The sequence below is a fragment of the Plecotus auritus genome (genome assembly GCF_963455305.1).
Source record: "Plecotus auritus genome assembly, chromosome: 7".
In the NCBI taxonomy this organism is placed as follows: domain Eukaryota; kingdom Metazoa; phylum Chordata; class Mammalia; order Chiroptera; family Vespertilionidae; genus Plecotus; species Plecotus auritus.
In genome coordinates, this window is record NC_137774.1 from 131,277,868 (window position 1) to 131,303,453 (window position 25,586).

The window sequence follows — 25,586 nt, forward strand, 5'->3', positions numbered from 1 at the left end:
AACCAAACCTATATTCACAATCAACAGTGCAGCCAGAAAAAAGTCCAACATGAGACTGTTCTATCAGAAATCCCATAGCCATTGTCATTTGCTACTTGAGACTAGATTACCCATCCACACAACTGCCTGGAAGATCCAATATCCCTGTGCCTGACACCTCCCCCTCCCCCAACTCACTTCCACCCCCCCTGCCCCGCCCCAACCCATGTTGTTCCTATCTACATTCTAAGTTTTGTGCAAAGGTATCAGTTGTACCAAGGTCATGTACAAAAACCTCGTTAGGGAAATGCAATATACCTTTTATACTTAAGATCTCTTTAACACAGAAGGCATATTAGAGAGGTTTTGGTGAAGATGCAGAGTGAGCCAATCTCCAGTATCTGCTAAGAGCTGAAAAAAATTATGGGGAAATCCATGTGGAACAAAATGGGAGACAGAAGATTAATGGTGGCAACAGATTTTCTATTAAAGAAGAGTTTAGGGGATACTATCTCACTGGAAGTGGGTTCAGGGGATTCGCCTTGAAGCTGTGTTTGCATAGCAAACACACTGTTCTTACTTAGCTCAGTTGTTTGTTTCAAGTGGCACCTAGGGGAGCTAATGGAGGTCTAAATCAGACAAGTAGGGTGAACCTTCACATCACAGCCAGAGAGGAAAGGTAAAAATGCTACCAGGATTACTACCCCTACTTCACAGATTGAACTGGGCTTCCTCTGAATAGAAAATAAATGACAAGAAAACCCTTGAGCCCAGCTGGTGTGACTCAGTGGCTGAGAATCGACCTATGAAACAGGAGGTCATGGTTTGATTCCTGGTCAGGGCACATGCCCAAGTTGTGTGCGGGCTTGATCCCCAGTAGGGGGCATGCAGGAGGCAGCTGATCAGTGATTCTCTCTTATTACTGATGTTTCTCTTTCCCTCTCCCTTCCTCCCTGAAATCAATAAAAATACATATATTTCTTAAAGTTCAGTTTCTTTTAAAAAAATAAAAAAGAAAACCCTTGAATAAAGTGTTCTACTATAATGACAGGAGTCCCCCTAAACAGTTCTATGAATGAGAAAAAAAGATTCATTTTTAAAACAAAATTGTGACATAATTTATGAAAAATGCAAACTATGTTACAAAGTATTTTAAATTCAGATCTTCCAGATAACCTTGGATCTATTATTTCTACACTTATCACATCCAAACTGGCACAGGCAAGAAGGAACAAGTGTTTTCCCTTCTTTATATTGCATTGGTGTGTTTTTGTGTTTTTTTCATCTCCCTAACTTCAAGGTAGCTTGCCTTCAAGGTAGCTTTGGGGCAATGAACCATCATATTTATCTTTGTGGGATTCCTGCCAATTCCTTTTCATTTTCCCAAGTCTACCTCAGTAGGTGAATGGATACTTACGTATTTTTTACATGTATTTCCTTTTTTAAAAATCAAGCCATTTGGTAAAAATCATGCATCAGAAGTCCAACAACAGAGAATACAAACAACTCCTTTCTAACCCCACGGTGGACTTCGTAGGAGAGACTGCCTGGGCTATTACACGTATATTTTGCAGATCTGTTGGGTTCTCAGTTCATAGCTTTCAACTCCCTGGCTCCTCAGCAACTCCTTCTCTTCCGCTGCATCTCGAGCTTTCAGCTGGGGGAAGTGGGCCGGAGAGGTGATGAAATCGTAGTGCCTGTCCAGATGCCGCAGGTAGATGAGCATGTGTAGGGCGTAGGCCAGAACCAGCAGCAGGATCAAGGACATGGCCAGGCCAATCAGAATAGCTGGTGAGAAGGAAGAGGCACAGTCTCGGGCCTTGGCAAACTGTGCCCCATTGATGGTAAAGCCTTGGATCTGTCAGGAGAAAGAGAAGACACCCCAGCTGGTTTTGCTCAATGGATAGAGCATCAGCCTGTGGACTGAAGGTTTCCGGGTTCGATTCTGGTCAAGGGCATCCCCAGTAGGGGTCATGTAGGAGGCAGTTGATCAATGATTCTCTCTTATCATTGATGTTTCTGTCTCTATCTCCCTCCCTTCCTCTCTGAAATCAATAAAAATACATTTTAAAAAAAGAAAAGAAAAAGAAGAGCTGAAATGACAAATTTTCTCCTAAGATATATTTCCCAGTCAGGCTGGAGTTCTGGACCCCTAATTAGCCAAATTTAAGACACTGTGCCCATATTTATGAAATAACTTAAGCCCATGATCTAACAAGTGTGAGTGTGCTTACGGGACAGTGAAACTGACTTTTAAATCAAGACTGACCCAGAAACTCCTCTAGGATGTATGACTGCCGTAAATAAGAAGCTCATGAAATTCAAGGCTCTGAAATAAAACCTTTATTCCAAGGATCTAAAATAAAACTTCTTTTAATCAGACTCTTAGAAATGTTCTCATTCACCTAAAACCACAACTGCTATAGTGTTTCTATAATTCAAACACACTCACAATTTTATGTTTTAGTATAAATTTCACAAAGAATTTTAAGACTTAGCTCGTCTACCTTTGATTCTGTTGACAGAAATTAGACAGGAAAACTCTTTTAAGGGAACATGATTCCCAATGACGTAAAACATAGAAAATAATAAAAGCTAACAGTTATTGAAGGTTTAATGCTGCCTTAACTCACTTAATATCTACAGGAGCCTATGAGTACGTTATTATTCTAGTCCTATTTTATGGATGAGGAAACTGAGGCACAGAAAAGTTAAGTAACTGGCCCAGAGTCACACAGCATTAAGTATAGTAAAGCTATAATTCAAACGTAGGCAGTCTGGCTTCAGAGTCACTACCCTGTAACTCCTGGTGTGGTCTGTCTCTTCTCCCTCTCCCTCTTTATCTGTTGTGCCCTACCGACTTGGTACTGTTTCTGGAAGAGCTGTATAGCAGTCCTCCCTTGCATCCTACCCAGAGAATATAAAGGAAAGCTTTCTCATATGCACAATGAAGTGGTTTAATTAGTTGGAACAAGGAGAGCTCAAATCAACAACTGGCCCTGACATCCAAATACTATCACAATGAAAGAAACAAGGCTGCAGAGCAACTACTCTGAAGGGAGCAATCTTTTGTGGAAGGCAGCCCCAAATGTAGCTGGCTTCTAGAATGTAACGCTACACTGTGTCCCTTCACTCAGTCACCTAGTTAATTTTAAAGAAGTACGTCAGGAAATTGAATTATCCATGAGTGCTTTACTGAGAATTCATTTTTATGATGTAAGTGGGTATGGTAGCATTTTCCATGTTAAAGTGCTTGTAGCCATTCATCATGCCACAGACCTTAGGGGCCTTGCTCATCCAATTGTCTGTGCTCTACACTGAATTCAAAACAGCTTCTGAAGGAGAGTTTTGGCCCGGCTTCTGCAACCCTTGTCCTACCCCCTCTATGAAGAGGTAAAGTGGCCCAGTCTCCAGTTCAGTGCCTGAAGAGTCAAGCTCCTCAATTACAAATGATGGACTCATTGATGCTGCAACTCTAGCCAAAGAGAATATCCTCACACTGACTGCCATGTCATTCTTAACAAGACTTGGTTGAATCGAACAGTATCTACAGAGACTGCCTGAAAGGTATGTTCTCCATCCATTTTCTGGACGGGAGATTGCTGTGTTCACACTAAGGCTGCTGTAAATGTTGGCACCTATTGCACAGCACCAGGGATGGACGTACTCCTCACACACACATTTTCAGGAGTCTTATGGACCCCACGAGCTTGTACCTGGATGAGTCTTTCTTACTCTGGCCAAAGCTTCAGAGCCAAATGACTGAGCCACCTCCAGCCAGGGCACACAGATAGTCTTGTGGTTTTATGTACCAGACTCACCAGATCTAACTGATCTTTTCTTCCTTTGGTTTTCTTAACCTTCATGTCTTTCCCTATTTTGCAAAGTTATTTTTATTATAGTATGTGTATGAGTCACTTTAAGTCATCTCTGGAACAAGGTGGAGGCATAAATCAGTCTCTTCTTCCCAGCTGGTGTAGCTCAGTGGTTGAGTATCGACATATGAACCAGGAGGTCATGGTTCAATTTGATATCCAGTCAGGGCACATGCCCGGGTTGTGGGCTCAATCCCCAGTGTGGGCATGTAGGAGGCAGCCAATCAATGATTCCCTCTCATCATTGATGTTTCTCTCTCTCTCTCTCCCTCTCCCTTCTTCTCTGAAATCAATAAAAATATATTTTTGTAAACATCAGTCACTTCCTCTGTTCTATTTAGGTGAAACTGTGTATGAGTTATTCCTTGTTTTCATTATTACTGCCTCATTGCCCTTTCTGCCTGCTTCTCTTTTAAAGGGCCAGTGCACAAAATTCGTGCACAGGGGGCGGGGGGTGTCCCTCAGCCCAGCCTGCACCCTCTCCAATCTGGGACCCCTTGAGGGATGTCCGACTGCCCATTTAGGCCTGATCCTGGTGCAGGACTGCTGGCTCCCAACTGCTCGCCTGCCTCTGCCTGATTGCCCCTAATTGCTTCTGCCTGCCAGCCTGATCACCCCCTAACCACTCCCCTGCCAGCCTGATCGACACCTAACTGCTCCCCGGCCGGCCTGATTACCCCTAACTACCCTCCCCTGTCAACCTGGTCACCCCTAACTGCCCTCCCCTGCCAGTCTGGTTGCCCCTAACTGTCCTCCTCCCTGGTTGCCCCCAACTGCCCTCCCCTGCTGGCCTGGTCACCCCTAACTGCCCTCCCCTGCAGGCCTGCCCCCCCCAACTGCCCTCCCCTGCAGGCCTGGTCATCCCCTAACTGCCCTCCCCTTCAGGCCTGGTCCCCCCTCAACTGCCCTCCTCTGCAGACCTGGTCTCCCCCAACTGCCCTCCTCTGCAGGCCCAGTCACCCCTAACTGCCCTCCCTGCAGGCCTGGTCCCCCACAACTGCCCTTCCCTGCAGGCCTGGTCCCCCCAAACGGCCCTCCCCTGCAGTCCTGGTTCCCCCCAACTGCCCTCCCCGGCTGACCTGGTCTCCCACAACTGCCCTCCTCTGCTGGCCCGGTCACCTCTACCTGCCCTCCCTGCTTGCCTGATCACCTCCAACTGCTCTCCCCTGCAGGCCTGGTCCCCCCCAACTGCCCTCCTCTGCCAGCCTGGTCACCCCCAACTGCCCTCCTCTGCTGGCCTGGTCACCCCTAACTGCCCACAACTGCCCTCCCCTGCAGGCCATCTTGTGTCCACATGGGGCAGCCATCTTTGACCACATGGGGGTGGCCATCTTGTGTCTTGGAGTGACAGTCAATTTGCATATTACTCATTTATTAGAGTGTGTGTGTATATATATATATATATATATATATATATATACACACACATACATATATATATATATATATATATATATATCCTATATAATAAAAGGCTAATATGCAAATCGACCGAATGGCAGAACAACTGGTTGCTATGACGCACACTGACGACCAGGGAGCAGACGCTCAATGCAGGAGCTGCCCCCTGGTGGTCAGTGTGCTCCCACAGGGGGAGCACTACTCAGCCAGAAGCCAGGCTCAAGGCTGGTGAGCCAAGCTGTGGTGGTGGGAGCCTCTCCCGCCTCTCCAGCAGCACTAAGGATGTCTGACTGATGGCTTAGGCCCACTCCCTATGGAGAGCAGGTATAAGCCGTCAGCTGGACATCCCCCGAGGGCTCCCGGACTGCGAGAGGGCTCAGGCTGGGCTGAGGGACACCCGCCCCCCCACTGAGTGCACAAATTTCGTGCACTAGGCCTCTAAAATATATATATATATATATATATATATATATATATATATATATATATATATTAGATTAAATATATGTTTAATATGTATTAAAGTGCCTTTAAGCCAAACAGTCCAGAATTCAAATTCTGCCTCTACCATTTACCAGTTATCTCATTTTGAAAAATGATGTAAATCAGTACTCCAGTCACCTCATTGGAAAAATAACTGCAACAGGCTGACACCAGATGGGACTCATAAGTAGTATTTTTAATCCATGCCTGACATGGTCCTGGTATTGCTACATATATTAGGCCATGAATTCTTTACATCTATAAAGATAGATCTGAAATTGAGAAAGTGAAGTAACTCGCCCAGGTGGCTGAGAAGTAATTGGAAACCAGGACTGTCAGGCTCCAAAATGCAAGCTCCTTACCTATGTCAAAATGCCTCTCATCAACACCACACCTCCCCAAGCTGGGGGGAGGGGGTAAATATGTATGTGAAAGATTGGAAAATGCCCATAAAAGGGACAAGCTTGCCTGCTATTTCAGTGAGTTGTAAGAACAAGTTAAAGCTTTTTTCATAGGTAAACAGGACAAAGAACTTGACAGATGTCTCTGAGCCTGAGATCCTGGAGGTGAAAAGGAACCTCTTATGCCCATGCCTTTCCCCAAATACTTTCAAGAGGATCTCTGAGATATTTTTGACTCCCTGGCTGACAGCTCCATTCCTACGTTAACTGCCAAAGCTGTCACTCACGCTACAGATATACTTCTTATCTACCCTGATAGGATCACTGCTCCACTCCCTGAAGGAAATAAAATAATTGTCCGATAATTCCTCTCCCTAGAAGGGTTTCTCACTCCAGGAAGTGTCAGTGACTGGGCTTCGGGCCACAGCCTCACTGGGGCTTAGATTGCTGGCATTCCTCCCTGATAATCTGTTAGTGAATGGATAAACCTGAATGTAAAATCAAGAGGAATGGGGAGTATGCAGGGAGAGGAAAGACTACCCTACTCCATTTCACACCTTAGACTTAGAGGATAAGGAAAAAGAAATACTATTTTAAACGTATCCACTCCTCTTTTTCCCTTGAACACCTATGTTTCTGTCAGGTGTTTTCAAACAAATACTGAGTTTCTCTGGCACCAAACACACAGGAGCATGTATAATAGTTTATTACCTGGAAATCAATGAAAGTGACCTCCCACAGGCTTGACATATCATCCATGTCGCTGGGCAGCAAGAGGGCATCATACTGCTGCTGGCTGCTGACGTGCTGGCAGTGGTAGGAATAACTTGACAGAGCATATATGCCAGTTGCATTAAAAGTTGCTTGGATTGAATTATTAAAAATAATCTCAACTCGGTGCAAACTATACCAGCTCTGCATGGAAAACTTGTTGTAATTGGTAAGAATGAATCTGAAAACGAATATAAAACAGTATTACCACCAAAGCACTTACATATTTGCTGACACAGAACATCATCTATAAACAGTGCAATCTCGCCCTCTTTTGTCAGATAGAAGAAGTGGCTCAAAGAGAAAGTCTGGCATGGTTCTGAACAAGAGCTTCCTGCTGGGTGGGAATGAAAGCAAAAGACCAGGCAGCCCCCAAATTGTAGCAATAAAATTCCTACAAAAGGAAAAACACAAAAATCTTGGCTTTTTCTGTTTTGGAATTAACACTTGATTTTATTATTGCTAAAAACATTGAGAAAAACTTAAGTGGACATCAATATAGAATTAGCTAAAGAAATAATGATCAAAATTAATAGTAACGAAAAAAAATAATAATAATGGCTCTTTGTGTTGAGCACTCTATGTTTTTTATATACATCTTATTTCATCTCCCCTACAACACTAAAGACAGATAATATTATTATCCTCATTTCACAGATGAGGAATCTAAGACACAGAGGGGTTAAATCTATAACCTGTGCAAGTTCACTCAGAGAGTAAGTATTGGAGCTGGGTATTGAATTCAATCTGCAGACAAGAGCCCTAATTCTTAGCTATTGTAGAATTGCATATTCTCCAGCCATAAACACATTATAATGTACATTTGCCATGATCATTTTTCTCACATAAAAAATACATAGAAAAATACATGATTGCATAGAAAAAATTCTGAAAAGTCAGAGATCAAAATGTTAATGGTGATTATAAATTGTGGTTGAATTATGGATGACTTTCATCTTCTTTCTATAGCTCAATATTTCCTGAATTTTCTGTTATCAATGGACATGTATTATTATCTTGTCTTAGCTTGGGCTCCTACAGAAGCAGACCCTGAGATAAGAATATAAATACAAGAAGTATTTTTGGAAGGTGATCCCAAATCAATTTGGTAATTTAGTCATTCAAAAGATGTAGAACGGAGAGAAGAGAAATAACAAAAGAATAGAAGGCAGCCAAAAGGACACATTATCAAGCGAGTTTCCACCGCGGGCAATGGACCTAATGCCTATGGGGAGCCCTGGGATGTCGGGCTCCAAAAAGGAACACATGCTTGTGAGTTATCACCAGAAGGTGAGGGAGCTGGGATATTTCTACACCTGTCAGTCACTGGCTGAGGGTTTCTGGGGTAGGGATGGGAGGCAGTGGGTCTGATTGGCCAGAGTAAACTTTCAGACAAAGAAAGATTGGCAATTGAAAGTAGAGCTGGTGGACAATAGAGCTCTCAAATGGAAACACCCAAGGGGATATGGATGGGGTACTGACAGTGTCTGCCATATATCTTTATCATCAGGAAAAAAAAAAGTCAGAAAGCTATTTTGGAGGGGAGTATGATTTGAATAAAATATTCATTTCTGTATCAAACAGATATGTATATGTGTTCAGATATGTTGTGAGATTCTATTTTTCTCATAAAGTTCTCTGAAAGGTAGTGGCATGCATTACCTCAATATGGGCAGTGACACATTGGTGCTCCATTATATACAGACAAGTGTTCTGAGGAGAGAGCTGTCCAAGGTTGAAGATGGTAAACACTAGGTGAACCAAAGTCACCAAGCACAACAATCTTCCTAAGGAGCTTGTCTTCACAGAACCTTCATACACAAAGTTAGCCCTGGCCGGGTGGCTCAGATGCCTAGAGCATCGTCTCATACACCAAAAAGGTGTGGGTTCGAATCCTGGTCAGGGTATATACCTAGGTTATGGGTTCAATCCCCGCTCGAGGTGCATATGAGAGGCAACCGATGGGTGTTTCTCTCTCACATCGATGTTTCTCTCTCCCTTACTCTTCCTCTAAAATCAATAAAAACATATCCTCGGGTGAGAATAAAAAATATATATCTATATACAAATTTATACTGTGAATCTCCCAGAGGCGCACATGGCGTGCAGTCTTTCTCAACCATGTTTGACCACAGAATGCCTCTTCTGAGGAATCTTACATTTTCACAGACCAGGAGTAGCTCATAGAACACAGCTCTGGGAAGATTGCTCCTAACAAATTCTGCTGGTTTTATAAGTAATATTAAAGACACAGCTGCTACCTCCACTGAAAGCCTGGTCATACATAAAGGGAAACATTATCCTGTATAATAAAGGGGTAATATGCAAATTCACCCTAAGGGCAGAACGACCAGAATGACCGTGGACCAGTCACTATGAGGCGCACTGACCACCTCCTGGTCCCTTTCCCCGGCCCGCAGGCTCTGATCACCTGATGGCCACCCACTGCAGGGGCAGGGCCAATGAGCGGGTGGGAACAGCCGACCTCTTGGTCCCTTCCCCCGGCTGTCAGGCACCAATCACCCTATGGAGAATGGGGAACTGGGGGTGGGTGGCAGCGGGGGGCGGGGCCGGCTGTGGGCAGCTAGGGAAGATGGCCCTGATCGCAGGCCAGGCCTATGGACCGTACCCATGCACAAATTTCGTGCACCGGGCCTCTAGTATTTTTATAAGAAAAAAATGTAATCCCTTAAAATTGCTGCCCTCTCACCTTCCTTAAACAGTTCCCAACTGCTTAGATAAATCACTTTTGGCAGATATATCCTTCCATACATAAACACGGAAAAACGTAGGCCTGTGCCGACTGTCCACTGGGGGATTCAGCTAACAGACACTTTTTCATTATCATTAAATGATGTGTGATTCACTGTAAAGAGCCATACAGAAAATAACTTCAAACCAGAGCCTTAGCCCTTGGAGTTTTAAATATATTTTATTCTTTGCTCAGGTGAAAATGGTTACACATTCTCACATTCATGTGTTCATGTGTTCTCTAGGTCCCTAAATGAGGAAACTACAGATGCTTTAAAAACTAAAGAAAGCATGACTATAAGACCCCATCACAGAACACCACTGGCTTTCCAGGGTAATTAGGTAGCTGTGACATTTCACATGTCACTGCTTAGCACAGAGCAGGCCCTTGATACTTACATGTTGAATGAATAAATTATATGGAGCTAATCTGATGTGCTGAACCTATAGAACTCCAAAGTGGTATCCATACCTACCTTATCTCAAGACCTCTGGAATTTTCAGCATCGTCAAATTTCAGAGACAACCTAAGAAAACAGAAACAATATAGCACTTCACATATACTAAAAAATCTCCTCAAAATAAATCATAGACCTAAATGTAACAACTAAAACTAAAAAACTTGTAAGAAAAACATAGAAGAACATTTTGGCAATCTTGGATGGACAATGGTTTCTTGAAAAAACACAAAAGTATGAACTATAAAAAAAAATCAATAATTGTACTTTATTACATTCAAAAACTTTGCTCTTCAAAAGACATCATTAGGAAAACAAACAAACAAAAAAAAGCAAGCCAGAGAATGGGGGAATATATTCACAACACATACGCATAAAGAATTTGTATCCGGAATACAATAAATAACATTAACAACTCAATAATAATAAGACAATCTGTGCACTACAAAAGGGGTTCTATGGGAAGTAAACTCACAGGGTAATCTGATCATAAATTCCTAACTGGGCCAGTCAAGGTGGGTAGTCATGCCCTAGGCATATAACTTGTTAGTAAAAGGTTTATCTTTGCCTTAAGTAAGCCCTGTCCATTGTTTTTGTGCATCTAGGTTAATACAACTTTGAAATAAGTGTAACCATCCTCAAGAGAACACAGTCTTATTAAATACTAGAGGCCCAGTGCACGAAATTCGGCCCAGCCTGTACCCTCTCCAATCTGGGACACCTAGGGGGATGTCTGACTGCCGGTTTAGACCCGATCCCTGCGGACATCCCTCTCACAATCCGGGACTGCTGGCTCCTAACCACTTGCCTACCTGCCTGTCTGATTGCCCCTAACTGCTTCTGCCTGCCAGCCTGATCACCCCCTAACCACTCCCCTGCCAGTATGATTGATGCCTAACTGCTCCCCTGCAGGCCCGATCGCCCCCAACTGCCCTTCCCTCCCGGCCTGGTTGCCTCTAACTGCCTTTCCTGCTGGCCTGGTCGCCCCTCACTGCCCTCCCCTGCCAGCCTGGTAACCCCTAACTGCCCTCCCCTGAAGGCCTGGTCACTCCCAACTGCCCTACCCTGCAGACCTGATGGCCCCCAATTGCCCTCCCCTGCCAACCTGGTCATCCCCACTGCCCTCCCCTGCTGGCCTGGTCACCCCTAACTGCCCTACCCTACAGGCCTGGTCACTCCCAACTGCCCTCCCCTGCCTGCCTGATGGCCTCTAACTGCCCTCCCCTGCAGGCCTGGTCCCCCCAACTGCCCTCCCCTGCTGGCCTGATCGTCCACAACTGCCCTCCCCTGCTGGCCTGATCGTCCACAACTGCCCTCCCCTGCTGGCCATCTTGTGGCGGCCATCTTGTGATGACATGGGGGTGGCCATCTTGTGATGATGCAAGGGTGAGACGCCACCTAGGCTTTTATTAGTATAGACTAGAGGCCCGGTGCACAAAATTTGTGCACAGGTGCTGTCCCTAGGCCTGGCCAGTGATCAAAGCGCAAGCATCTGGCGTGGAAGGGCTGGTCCCAGCTGACCTCTGGGCCCTGGGCAGCACCTGGGCCCCCAAACACCTCCCTCCGCCTGAGTCACAGCACCCAAGTCCCCACGCAGAGGTGCGGTGAGCGCGGCATGACAATGTGGGCCAGGGCGCAATGTGGGCCTCTGGGTTGCCCACCGGCACCACACGGAAGCCAGGCAGGCAGCACGCTCTCTCCTGGCCAGCCTTGCAGACCCGCTCCTGCGCAAACCCACTGGGAGCCCAACTGGTCCCTGTGGTCCCAGCAGCTGTAGCCTGGCTCACCCAGAGTGTGGGGTGGGCTCCTCATGGGTGCCCAGCACCTAAGCATGGGGGCTTCCCCAGTGTGTGAGCTCTGGTGTCCCGGGGGAGAGTAGCAGGGGGAGTGAGAGCGAGCTCGGCAGACACCCCACATTCTCACTGCACCTCTGTTCCCGTCACCCCCGCCTCCAGGTAGCTGGTGAGAGGTCGCGGCGCGTCACCGACGCCTGCCATGTTCTGTGCTGCCCCCTGGTGGTCAATGCATGTCATAGCAAGCAAGCGGTCAAACTCCTAGTGTCCTGGTCAAACGACCACCCAAGGGGACAATTTGCATATTAGGCTTTTATTACATAGGATTCTGTAATTTAATCACCGCTTTGTTTTTCTCCCCCACCTCCTTGGAAATTTTCTTACTTTCCCTCAATTTCAAATGCTACAAAGAAGCTGCAAAGTTGTTATTCTGTGGAGCATTTGAGATCTTGTTCCCTGGCTTATGTCATCAATTAGGCTCAAGTAAACTGTCATCAAAATTCTTTACAGGTTTGGACATTTGTTACATCGACAAAACCTAACTTAAAAATGGTCAAAAGACAGGCACTTCACAAAGGAAGATATACCAATGGCAGTAAGTACATGAAAGGATGCTAAGCATCATTAGTCATCAGGAAAATATAAAATAACCCCATTATAAGATACCATGGTACAGCAATAAGAATGACTCCAACTTTTTTTTTTAATATATTTTATTGATATTTTACAGAGAGGAAGGGAGATGGATAGACAGTTAGAAACATCGATCAGCTGCCTCCTGCACGCCCCCTACTGGGGACGTGCCCGCAACCAAGGTACATGCCCTTGACCGGAATAGAACCTGGGACCTTTCAGTCCGCAGGCTGACGCTCTATCCACTGAGCCAAACCGGTTTCGGTGACTCCAACTTTTTAAAAATATCTACTCTCCAGGGGTTTTTTGTTTGTTTGTTTTTCTACTCCTCAGTTTTTAATATCTATATTTATTCACATTTTCCTGAAAGTTAACTTGAGATTTCCTAGAGCAGAGACAAATTATTACTTACTCATAGCAATAACCACATTGGTTCCCTTTTAACCCAGTTCTTCCCTCTGACCACATGCTGAGACCCAGATGTCACCCTGCACATGTTGAGATTGGTAATGCAGGTGAGGAATACCAGAATTATTGAGACAGGCTAGTAAGCCAGGACAAGCAGAATAGGGAAACTGAGACAGACAGTTAAACAGCTAATCAGTTTACAGCCATCTAGTAAATAACCAAATCCTATCTTTCCTAACCAAGGACACTTAAGAGTATATGGTCTGCACTTCTCCCCAACCAGAGAATAGCTTAAATCAGTGGTCGGCAAACTGCGGCTCACGAGCCACATGCTGCCCTGTTGACTAATGAGTTTGCCGACTACTGTCTTATACCATGAGCAGGGATTATCCTAAATCATCCTACTCAGGGAGATAAATAACAAAAATCCAATTAGTGCCATTTGTGCCAAGCACACCTAAGGACCAATGCAGTCAGGGAAGTAAATCCCATTCTGGTGCATCAGCATAAAGCTGAATATTCTATTGAGATCCTCCCCTAAGACCTCTCCAAAACTCTCAGGCTTTAAAACCCTCAAGATGAAGGACCCAGCATGCTCTCCCTCCCAGGATCATGCCCGAGCCTTTCTTACCTCTCAGGCATGCATCTCCTAAATTCTAACGGTCTTGCAACCAGGGGAGCATTGGGCAGCTGCAGCTTATCCCAGGCTAACCCCCTGAACCTGTCTCCAAGGCCCCCTTTACTCTTGACTTCTCAGTGAACCAAAGCAGTCCTGTTTGTTGCTTCTTCTATCCTAAGACCTCCCTTGTTTCACTGTCCCAGCTTTATAGAAAGTACTCTCAAAATCACCTGGACTCATATTGTGAAATCTTTCCTGCACACAATCAAGAACCCCCACATTACTGGCCAGCCCGCGGCAAACATGCTCTGGGCCTGGTTCCTGTCCCGTAACATTATGAATCTGGGAGTTTACATAGAAGAGTGGCAGCAGTCCCGCAGTACCTCCTGAGAGAGGAGAGACACATCTGCTTCCTTAGTGCCAAAAATTTTCTTTGGGACGAGAGAAGGGAAGAATCCTGGGTATCTACCACAGAATGTAAGCAGATGAGTTTCATTAGTCTTTGGATGGGAGCAAATAGTTCACCATAAAAAAGACAAATGGCCCTGACCAGTTTGGCTCAGTGGATAGAACGTTGGCCTTCAGACTGAAGGGTCCCAGGTTCAATTCTGGTCAAAGGCCATGTACCTTGGTTGCAGGCTGGATCCCCAGTCGGGGGCATGCAGGAGGCAGCTGATCAATGTTTCTCTTTCATAGATGTTTCTAACTCTCTATTCCTCCCCCCTCCTCTCTGTAAAATATTTTAGGGGGGAAAAATGACAAATGCTGCCCTGGCCAGTGTGGCTCAGCAGGTTGTGTGTCCATCATCCATGCAAAGAAAGGTTGCCATTCGATTCCTGGTCAGGGCGCATGCCTGGGTTGTGGGCTTGATCCCTGGTAGGGAGCATGCAGGAGGCAATCAATGTTTCACTCTCACAGCAATGTTTCTCTCTCTCTCCCCCTTCCTTTCTCTCTAAAAAAAAAAAATCAATTTAAAAAAGGGACAAATGGGAGAGATCCAAGATGGCGGCGTAGGTAAACACCTAAACTGCTGCCTCGCACAACAATTTCAAAACTACAACTAAAAGACAAAACGTCTATCACCCAGAACCACGGGAAAGCTGGCTGAGTGGAAGTTCTACAACTAGAAGGAAAGAGCAAACAGCATTGAGGGGTGCACAAGCGCTGAAAAGCTGAGGTACGGAGACGCACGAATCGGGCCTGCGAAGGGGGGCTGGGAGCACTGCTGTTTTCAACCCGAAGGGAGATAAGCTCCCGATTACTCCGAACTCGTTTCTGGGGAGACACAGGGGACCCAAACTCCTACGGGGAGAAGCTGGACTGTATGCCCTGGGGTCGGAAAGTGAGGGAGGCTTGCTTGCAGGGCTGCGCGCAGGAACAATTGTTTATTGTGCTGGGGCGCGGGACCCAGGGACACGGTGGGAGACTCAGAGCCGCAGAGCTGGCTTACTGGCAGCCATCGCTGTTTGCCACGCCCTAGTCTAGTCACGCCCTGAGACTCCGCCCTGCACAATCTACAAACCCACCCAAGCTCTAAGCAGCGGCTTTAGCATATGAATGGCCTGCCCTATCGCAGCTTAACCTAGCAAACTTGCAGCTCGGGTCAGACAGCTCCAAAACCTCCAAACCCCAAGCAAAGAGGAGAAAACTGTAGTTCTCGCTGTAGCTCCTGCTGGGTGGCCTCAGACAGTAGCTGACCTGCACCCCATTGGAGATCCAGAAGCCAGTGTACCTAGTGGTCAGTGTGAGACACCAGATTTCAACTCCTCACATCCATAAGTGATACATTCAAGAGGCAGACTCAGTGAGCACCAAAGCCCCACTGAAACAAGTCCTGCACCATAAGCGTGTCTCCAGCGCAGCAGTTCTTCCATTATAGACACAGCGGGTCCTCACAGCCAATTGGCCTGGAGGTCAATTCCTCCCTGCGTACCAACAGCAATCAAGGCTTAACTACACCAAGACTTTGCACTCAGCCCACAAAGGGGTGTACCAAAGGCGTCTACCTCAGGTGATTGGGGAGGCTGAGCTACTGGCCCCTATAGGTCACCTACCACACAAAGCCACTCCATCAACATAAGGAAGCAACAAAATGCGAAGACAAAGAAACATGTCACGAATGAGAGAAATGGAGGAAAGCAAACTAATGGACGACATAGAGTTCAGAACCACATTTATAAGGTTACTCAAGAATCTTCTAAAAACTGCCGAGAAACTTGATGAGACCTCCGAGGAGCTTAGTGAGACCTTCAAGGACCTTAATGAGAATGCCAAAAAAATGGAAAAGGACCAGTCAGAAATTAAGCATACACTGTCTGAAATAAAGAATATACAGAAATTCAACTGTAGATCAAAGGACCCCAAGAATCAAACCAAAGATCTGAAATATGAGGAAACAAAAAACACCCAACAAGAAAAACAAAAAGAAAAAATCCAAAAATATGAAGATAGTGTAAGGAGCCTCTGGGACAACTTTAAGCATACCAACATCCGAATTTTTGGGGTGCCTGTCCCGTAACATTATGAATCTGGGAGTTTACATAGAAGAGTGGCAGCAGTCCTGCAGTACCTCCTGAGAGAGGAGAGACACATCTGCTTCCTTAGTGCCAAAAATATTGAAAACCTATTAGAAGAAATAATGACAGAAAACTTTCCCTACCTGGTAAAAGAAATAGACTTACAAGTTCAGGAAGCACACAGAACCCCATACAAGAGGAATCCAAAGAGGACCACACCAAGACACATCATAATTAAAATGCCAAGGGCAAAAGACAAAGAGAGAATCTTGAAAGCAGCAAGAGAAAAACGGTTAGTTACCTTCAAGGGAGCACCCATACGACTGTCAGCTGATTTCTCGGCAGAAACTATGCAGGCCAGAAGGGAGTGGCAAGAAATATTCAAAGTGATGAACAGCAAGAACCTACAACCAAGATTACTCTACCCAGCAAAGCTATCATTCAGAGTTGAAGGTCAGATAAAGAGCTTCACAGACAAGAAAAAGCTAAAGGAGTTCATCACCACCAAACCAGGATTACATGAAATGCTGAAAGGTGTTCTTTAAGAAGAGAAAGAAGAAGAAAAAGGTAAAGATAAAAATTATGAACAACAAAATGACATCAAATACATACCAACAAGTGAATCTAAAAATCAAGTGAATAAAAAATCTGAAGAACAGAATGGACTGGTGAATATAATAGAATCAGGGACATAGAAAGGGAGTGGACTGACAATTCTCAGGGGGGAGGGGGTGTGAGGGGTGCGGGAAGAGACTGGACAAAAAGCTTACACCTATGGATGAAGACAGTGGCGGGGGGTAAGGGCATGGGGTGGGGTGGGGAATCAGGTGGAGGGGAGCTAGGGGGAAAAAAGAGGAACACCTGTAATAATCTGAACAATAAAGATTTATTTAAAAATAAATAAATAAATAAATAAATAAATAAATAAATAAATAAGGGACAAATGGCTGCAGGTCCAAAACCATGGTATGTAAATATATGTCTCCAAGGGGAAGATCAGAAGCCTCTCTGAGTTTCCAAGCCCTGGAATGTCTCCACAGCCCTGAGCTTATTATTACCTTACCTGTAAACACATTCCTCTAAGGAAGAAAATCTCTTACTAACCCGAGGCTTATCTTTTAACCCAAGTCCCAGTAAAAGGTGTTCAGAAATTACTAGCCATGCAGAAACAAAAATATTTTCTCTACAGTTCCACACTGACCATACCAAGTGTTGGTGAGGATGTGAAGTAACTGGAACTCTCATACAATGATGGTGGAAAGGAAACTGGTACAACCACTTTAAAAAACAGTTTGGCCGAAACCAGTTTGGCTCAGTGGATAGAGCGTCGGCCTGCAGACTGAAGGGTCCCAGGTTCGATTCCAGTCAAGGGCACGTACCTTGGTTGTGGGCACATCCCCAGTAGGAGGTGTGCAGGAGGCAGCTGATGGATGTTTCTCTCTCATCGATGTTTCTAACTCTCTATCCCTCTCCCTTCCTCTCTGTAAAATATCGATAAAATATATTTTAAAAAATAAATAAATAAATAAATAAATAAATAAATAAAACAGTTCGGCAGTTACTTTAAAAACTAAACAGCATGTAACATTATATTTAAAATAGTTTTTCTTGAAATATTAATGTTTATTGCATGGAAAAAATAAATAAAATTTGATTTACACTAAAAAAAACCCAAAAAACTAAACATATACCTACTATGTGTTCCAGCTATTCCACTCCGAGGAGAAAAAAACAAATTTCCAACATGAGGTGGATGGATAAAAAAGTTGTGGTATATGCATATGATGTACATACTACTCAGCAATAAAAAGGAACATACCCTTGATACATGCACCACACAGAAGAATATCAAAATCATTAGCTAAAGGGAAAGAATGTATACTATATGATTGTATTTACATAAAATTCTAGAAAGCACAAACTAGTCTGTAATGACAGAAAGCAGATCAGTTGTTACCTAGAGAGGTGGGAGGGTAGGAGTGATGGTTAAAAAGAAGCATAAGGAAACTTCTAAGGGTGATGTGGACATTTGCTGTCTTGATTGTGGTGATGGTTTCATAGGTATACACATATGTCAGAACTGATCAAATTGTACACTTCAAATAAGTGCTACTTAGTGTACTTCATTTATATTTCAATAGGTTAAAATATGGATGATAAAAAGCTAAATAAATAATTGAAAATGAAAAATATAAAAAATTTAAATGCACAAAGGATCCCAATGTTATATGACATTATAATGTATAGAAGTTATATCTCAATCTAACTAATAAAAGAGTAACATGCTAATTGACTGCACCTTTGTGACGCCCACCAGCCAATCAGGAGTATGCAAATTAACACAACAAAGATGGCGGGTTAATTTGCATACACAGGTGACGAGCAGCTGGGGGTGGGGCGGGACGCTTGCCTAGTCACCATGGAGACAACGCAGGCATTCCGCCCCACCCCAGCCGCTCCGGGCCTCTGGGCAGCATGGGAAGGCTGAAAGGCGGCTCCGGGCCAGAGTGAAAAGGCAGCTCCTGGCTGGAGCGGAAAGGCTGCTCTGGCCAGAGCGAAGGCGGTGCCAGCAGCCAGAAGAAGGAAGGCCCATTCTTGCACGAATCTTCGTGCATTGGGTCTCTAGTACATTATAAAACCGAAAAAGCAATAAAATGCCCAATTAGAAGCTTTAAAAATACTGCACATGTATAATCTCATTAATTTGGTTTTACTTATCAAGATATAAAAATGTCAGTGATTGAGCAAAGTTATTTTAATACTATTATGGAAAAGGGGAGAGGGATATTTAAGAATAAACTTTATAAATAAGATTGCTAAGAGAAATATTTTATTTACCTAAAATCATAAGCTTAGCCACCTTAGATACATTCATTTACAAATACTGTACAGGCTAATTTACTCAGTAAAGCAAGTTTTCAGCAATATTTTTAATAATCTATTACAAATTATTGAAAATATTTTAAAGAACTAAAATGCATTTCTTGAGTAGTACTTTGTAAATTTGACTGGTCACTTATTCCAACAGAAATTTCTCTAATTCTTCCAAGGAATCAGAATAGCTTAGTTGCTCATGAACTGGCTCTACAGCTAACAAACTAAACCTTAAAGCAAAGCCATGCTGAGATGCCCTAATCTCTGTCCTCCTCTCCTGAGGGAGAAGCTCAACAGCCCCCACGCTTCTGACACTCGAGTTTTCTCCAGCAGTCCTGGTTTCAGTGAAAGCTGTTATCACGCTTCACTGCAGAGTAAAGAACATGAGGCCTGCTAGTGTAGCTCAGTGGTTGAGCATCCACCCATGAAACACGAGGTCATGGTTAGATTCTTGGTCAGGGCACTCGCACAATCCCCAGTAGGAGGCATGCAGGAGGCAGCCGATTGATGATTCTCAACATTTATGTTTTTATCTCTCCCTCTCCCTTCTCCTCTCAGAAAGTCAATTTTTAAAAAAGAAGAACAGGAGACCTGATTTCAACAAAGCAAATTCAACACAGGAAAACGATACACAAAGGAGAAATGCAACCTAGTGAGTCACTCAAAAAGGAGCTTATTTTACTCTTCCAAACTCCCTACCCTCCCATGTTTAAAATGGATTCTGAATTCTTCAGACTATAATTGCCTAATTCAAAATATAGACAGATACTAGGATTATGCTCTATTTGTAGGGCTTTGACTATTTAACAAGACTTCCATTGGAAATCTGTCTGCCAACAATTTGCCTTTCCCTGAACATTGTGTTTTCAAGCACTAAAACATGTTCATCTTTTTTAAATCTGTGCTTTTGACCTTACATGGTTATGTCTTTGCTTAAGTTTTTTCTTTCAGCAACCCCCTTTCTGGTTCTTGAGGACATGAGTTTTTAGCCAGCACCACATGCTCAGGAATCAGGGACACCCAGTCTCAGCAGCTGGTCCTCGAACATCTCACATCCTGGGAAGCCTCCCTCATCCCCATGGAGGAAGCAGATGCTGCACACTTAGTAATTGCCCGGAGTATAATTCTAGAGTGATGACCAAGAAGAAAAAAGTCAGGTCCCACCCAATTATGAATGTGTGCATTGTGAAACCCAAAACTTCTTTGGTCCTCTTCACCAGGTAACTAGACACTATTTTACACTAGTTACCACTAGTATGTTAGGAAGGTCTTCTAACATACTAGAGGCCCAGTGGGGTCCCTTGGCCTGGCCTGTAGGATCGGCCAAAACTGGCTTTCCAACATCCCCCAAGGGGTCCCAGATTGCAAGAGGGCACAAGCCAGACCGAGGGACCCCACTGGTGCACAATCGGGGCCAGGGAGGAATGTGGGAGGTTGGCCAGCTGGGGAGGGCTCCAGGGCGTGTCCGGCCCAATTGGCCAGACTCCAGCAGCAAGCTAACCTACCAGTCGGAGCGTCTACTCCCTGGTGGGCAGTGCACGTCATAGTGAGTGGTTGAGCAGCCTTAGCATATCATTAACATATTATACTTTGATTGGTTGAATGGATGACCAGACACTTAGCATATTAGGCTTTTATTATATAAGGTAAGATATTTTGAGTAACACTTGACAAGTTTTCAAAGTTCTTATGCATATAAGAGGCCCAGTGCACGAAATTCATGCACTCGGGGGGAGGTGGTCCCTCAGCCAGGCCTGCACCCTCTCGCAGTCCAACAGTTGGACATCCTTAGCACTGCTGTGGAGGTGGGAGAGGCTCCCACCACTGCCATGGAGCTCGCCAGCAGTGAGCCCAGCTTCTGGCTGAGTGGCGCTCCCCCTGTGGGAGCAAAGTGACCACCAGGGGACAGCTCCTGCATTGACCATCTGCCCCCTGGTGGTCAGTATGCATCATAGCGACTTGGTCAGTCCACCATCAGGCCGAAACTGGCTCTCCGACATCCCCTGAGGGGTCCCAGATTGAGAGAGGGCGCAGGCCAGGCCAAGGGACCCCACCAGTGTACAACTGAGGTCAGGGAGGGACAGGGGAGATTGGTCAGCCAGGGAGGGGCCATGGGAGGACTCCAGAGCGTGTCCAGCCTGTCTCGCTCAATCCCAATTAGCCAGATCCCAGCAGCAAGCTAACCTACCGGTCAGAGCATCTGCCCCCTGGTGGTCAGTGCATGTCATAGCAAGCAGTTGAGTGGCCTTAGCATATCATTAGCATATTACACTCTGATTGGTTGCATGGCCAACCAGACACTTAGCATATTAGGCTTTTATTATATAAGATTTCCTTATTTGATTTTCACTACCTTAAGAAGTAGGGCCAAGAACGAGGAGGTTGAATGTCATCATTAAAGATGTTTTAGATCCCAGCCCTATTACCATATAAGTTGTATAATCTTAGCAAGTTTTCTAAGCTCTACATGCCTTGACTTTCTCATCTGGAACATGGACAATAATAGTACCTGTGACTCAGAGACTTATTGGCAATAGTACTGTGAGGAATATCAAACATCAAGCTTGTGAAGTCCTTGTATGACACCTGGACCATGGTAAGTGTTCTGGCTGTTAGTTAATAGATGGCTTCACCTCCATCTCACAGATGATGATTCTATTGTGGCTCTAGTTTCGTAAAGTCACTGAGCTCACTGGCAGAACTCGGGTTAGAGCCAAGTTTTCATTCTTTCTGTGGGATTCCAGTGATCATTGCAGTTTCTAAAGCCCAGCAAAATCCTATGGTGCTCTGTTCTTCCCCCAAAATAGCCTCAGGTCAGAATAAATGGAATCAAGGAGGGTCAGTCAGACATGGACAGGCAAGACGATCCCCAGGCAATCAGCCTCTCTCTGAGCAGCTGACTGCAAATAACGAGCCCTGTAGGGAACTGACCAGTGCCTGAGGAAAGAGTCCTAAACTCTTAGCAGTGCTGGAGTCTCTGATAGTCAGCTGTAACAGAATAAACAAATCTGGGAGGACCCTGGATGCTTACAATTCCATAGTTTCCTAATAAGAGAGTTATTCTGAGTCATAAGGTACTTACTAAGACTTGTAATATAACTTGTAAGTTTATTAATATAAGCCATTTTACCCAACATCAAGAATTTTTGAAGTTCAGGAATAAAAAAGTGTTTCAGCCAAAGTATATAAATATAAAACTACTACTACTACACACACACACAGTATGTTACGGTTTATATAAAGAATTCTGCCCATCTAAACCAGACCAGGACAGAATCTTCCAAAATCCTCCATTATACCAGTAAATATTGAAAGCAAGGAGATTTACATGAAATAAGTGGGACATGCCAGACTTCCTCCCGCTGGACCAAAACAAATACAAGCAAAAAATTTTGCTTGGACAACTGAAAAGCAGAGAAAGGCGTTGGCAATTGATTCCCTCCTCTAAAGGTGTATTTGTTTAATCTGCTTATGTCAAATCAGATGTAATTATTCTAATCATTTTGAAATGTCCTAAAGGATTATCTGTTCTCAATTTTTTGACCTAGCAATTCCTCTCCTGGGTATATACCCAAAAACCTCAAAATCATGTATTTGCAAAGATATATGCACCCCTATGTTCATTGCATCATTATTCACAGTGGAATGGAAACAACCAGTATCCTGAGATAGAGGGCTGGGTAAAGAAGATGTGGTACATATACATAACGGAATACTATTCAGCCATAAGAAAGGATGAAATAGCACCATTTGCAATAACATGGATGGACCTTGAGAACATTATGCTAAGTGAAATAAGTCAGTCAGAAAAAGGTAAGAACGATATGATTTTACTCATATGTGGGATATAAAACTGAAACTCATGAACACAAACAGCAATGTGATAGTTGCTAGAGGGAAAGGGGTCAGGGGAGAGGGGTGGGGGAGAAGATTTGACTTTGGGTGGTGAGCACATGTGCATTATAAAGATCTTGTAACATAGAAACCCACACCTGAAACCTATATGTTCATGTTGACTAATGTCACCCCAATAAATTTCATTTAAAAAAAAGAATTATCTGACATTTGGCCATTTAAAGGTACCCTAGCATATTTGGAAACAGACCATGTTCTGCAACTTCAGAACACTCCCTAGAATCAAATACCTGCCCTGAGCAGGATCAGTCTTCTCCATTCACCCACTGGAATGATTCTGCCCTGTGATATGAAATTTCCTCCCTGATGAGACCAACGTCGTTTGACATCTCACATTTGGAGCTGATACCATGCCTGGAATCATTTTCTCTTTTTCAGGAAGAGAAACCTTCATTTTCAGAGCCCCGATTTCCCACAAGATACTGTAATAATCAGCTAAAGGATGCAGAAGAAAATTGCTGAGACAAAAAAAATAACACATTTTTTTAAATTAATTTCTGACTTGGTCTTTATTGTAGATTATTAAAAATTTCCTGATGGATGTATGTCAGGTCATGTACAAAGGAACCTACTTCTTTGTTCTGAAATGACAGAAAACTGGACAGTCCAGTTAATAGACTACAATCACCCAAAAGGTGTCATCTGATGAAGTGGTCAACTTACTTGGCACTTTCTTCACTGCAGTTTGAGTTGGTAGCATCCACTGTTGCCTTCTGGCCAAAAGCTTCCTCTGTAAGGTCCAGCCAGGTCTGGTTCTTAAACTTAATTGTTATTCTTTTGGCCCAAAAGAGAATGCAGGGGGTTCCATCCATGGAGACATTAACTGGGCTGTCATGGCTGAATGCATTCCAAGGTTCTTTTACTAAATGCCCTTGTCTGCTCAGATTGTAGTTCAGGGCCTAATTAACCAAATAAACAAAATAAGAGATAAAATGCTTTCTGGAAGCAAAAGGGTTAATTCACAAACTATTGAAACTGATCTTTCTATCCAGAATTCATATTATTGTGGGGCAAAGGGGATAAGTGGACTAGATCATAACAAGCCTTACAAGATAGGTATACTTGAAAGGTACATGAACCCATTTCCACAAAGCACCAAAAATGGAAAAGACCAAACTAAAAAACAAACAAAAACCCAACTTTTCCAATAACATTATTAATATAGACTTTAAAAAGTCACTTGCTGGGGCAGAAAGCAGGGATGCAAATTTTTAGGGCCATGAAACTATTCTGTATAATACTGTAATGGTGAATAGATAACATTATATATTTGTTCAAACTCATAGAATGTACAACACAAAGAATAAATCCTAATGTAAACTATAGACTTTAATGAATAATAATTAATCAATATTGGCTCATCAATTTTAACAAATGTACCACACTAATGAAAGATGTTAAATATAGGAAAAATTGGAGGAGAGAGGAACCTTCTATACTTTTTGTTCACTTTTTTCTGTAAACCTAAGTCTATTAATTTAAAAACTTCATCATGTCATGATAATTGCAGTAATCTCATCAGAAAATAATATCGTAGGAACCCAAATAATGCAGGACTTTAACTAAAGAAATTAATGTTAAAGAAAACATTTTTAGAAATCAAGCATAATTCTCCAGACCATTATGTCCAACAAAACAATCTCCAATACTGGATGTGTTCTATATCTATACTATCCAAAGGCTGGTATGGCATAATGCCCTGGAAATGTAGCCAGTGCAACTAAGGAGCTTAACCTCTAATTTTATTTAGCATTATTTCTCTGGAATTTAAACTAAAATGCCACATGTGGCTAGTGGCTACTGTCTTGGACAGTGCCAGCTCCAGATTACTTAATATACATAAACTAGCAAACTAGTATTCTAACATTGTTTTAATTCTTATGAAACCTCTGCTGATTTCCAGGGAGCCTAAGACAAAGCACTTCCATACCTGACTCTGGAGGTCACAAAGACGGGGATATATCTGAAAAAAAGATCCACTTATCTAGATAACTACTCCATACCAATTACTCCAGTGTTAAGTACAAAGAGAAATTTAACAGGCAGCAGCAATCCAAGCTTGCCTGTAACCAAAGATAAAATGGTCCTATAGTGATTCTCTCTGGAAAGCAACAAAAGTAAAATTAACTATTGTAATGAAATATATAAGAGAAGTGAAACTTTAGTTTTTCTCAACTATAAGATTACCATAATACATTTCCCCACTCACAGCTCAAGCAGGATATTATTTATTAATTGAATTACTTATATTTTCACAGTGGCTCTGACCTGATTGAAATGCTTAAAATTTTTAAAGACATAATTTAGTTTCCTAACATATCCATACCTGTGGGACTGGTATTGTTGTGAAATTCTGGATTGGTTTCATATCTTCATTATTTTGTTGATCTGTCAAATAAATGAGAGGAATACAAAGGCTGAATGTCATTGATTGATTCATGTAACTCAGTTGAGGGGACTGAAGGAAGCTAGGTAGACAGGGGTGGGACCACGGAAAAGGAAATAGACTAAGGCACCCCAACTGGGCAGGGAAGGAAGGGCACTCAATGGCATGAACTTTAAAATGTATGGATGTTGTTAAGACAGCAGTGTATAGATAACCAATCACAAGGCAGAAAGGCATATGTGGGAACCATGCCAGGTCCCCAGATAGTCAAGGCCGGTGGGAGCACAAAGGCCTTGTTATTAATATATTAGAATGATCAAGGG

At 43.6% G+C, this 25,586-nt stretch overlaps 1 protein-coding gene across 1 annotated transcript in view; it reads right to left on the reverse strand.

Annotated features, from left to right (window-relative positions):
• Nucleotides 1-1,077: 1,077 nt before the first annotated feature.
• Nucleotides 1,078-25,586, reverse strand: part of LOC308254760 (V-type proton ATPase subunit S1-like protein) — a 53,991-nt gene continuing 29,482 nt past the window's right edge. Inside the window, exons 4-8 of the mRNA XM_080681152.1 lie at nt 25,204-25,265; nt 23,541-23,776; nt 10,138-10,188; nt 6,851-7,091; nt 1,078-1,837 (exon numbers count right to left, since the gene is read on the reverse strand). Coding sequence (XP_080537278.1) covers nt 1,535-1,837; nt 6,851-7,091; nt 10,138-10,188; nt 23,541-23,776; nt 25,204-25,265 — 893 coding nt within the window. The 3' untranslated portion in view covers nt 1,078-1,534. The remainder of the gene's footprint in view (nt 1,838-6,850; nt 7,092-10,137; nt 10,189-23,540; nt 23,777-25,203; nt 25,266-25,586) is intronic.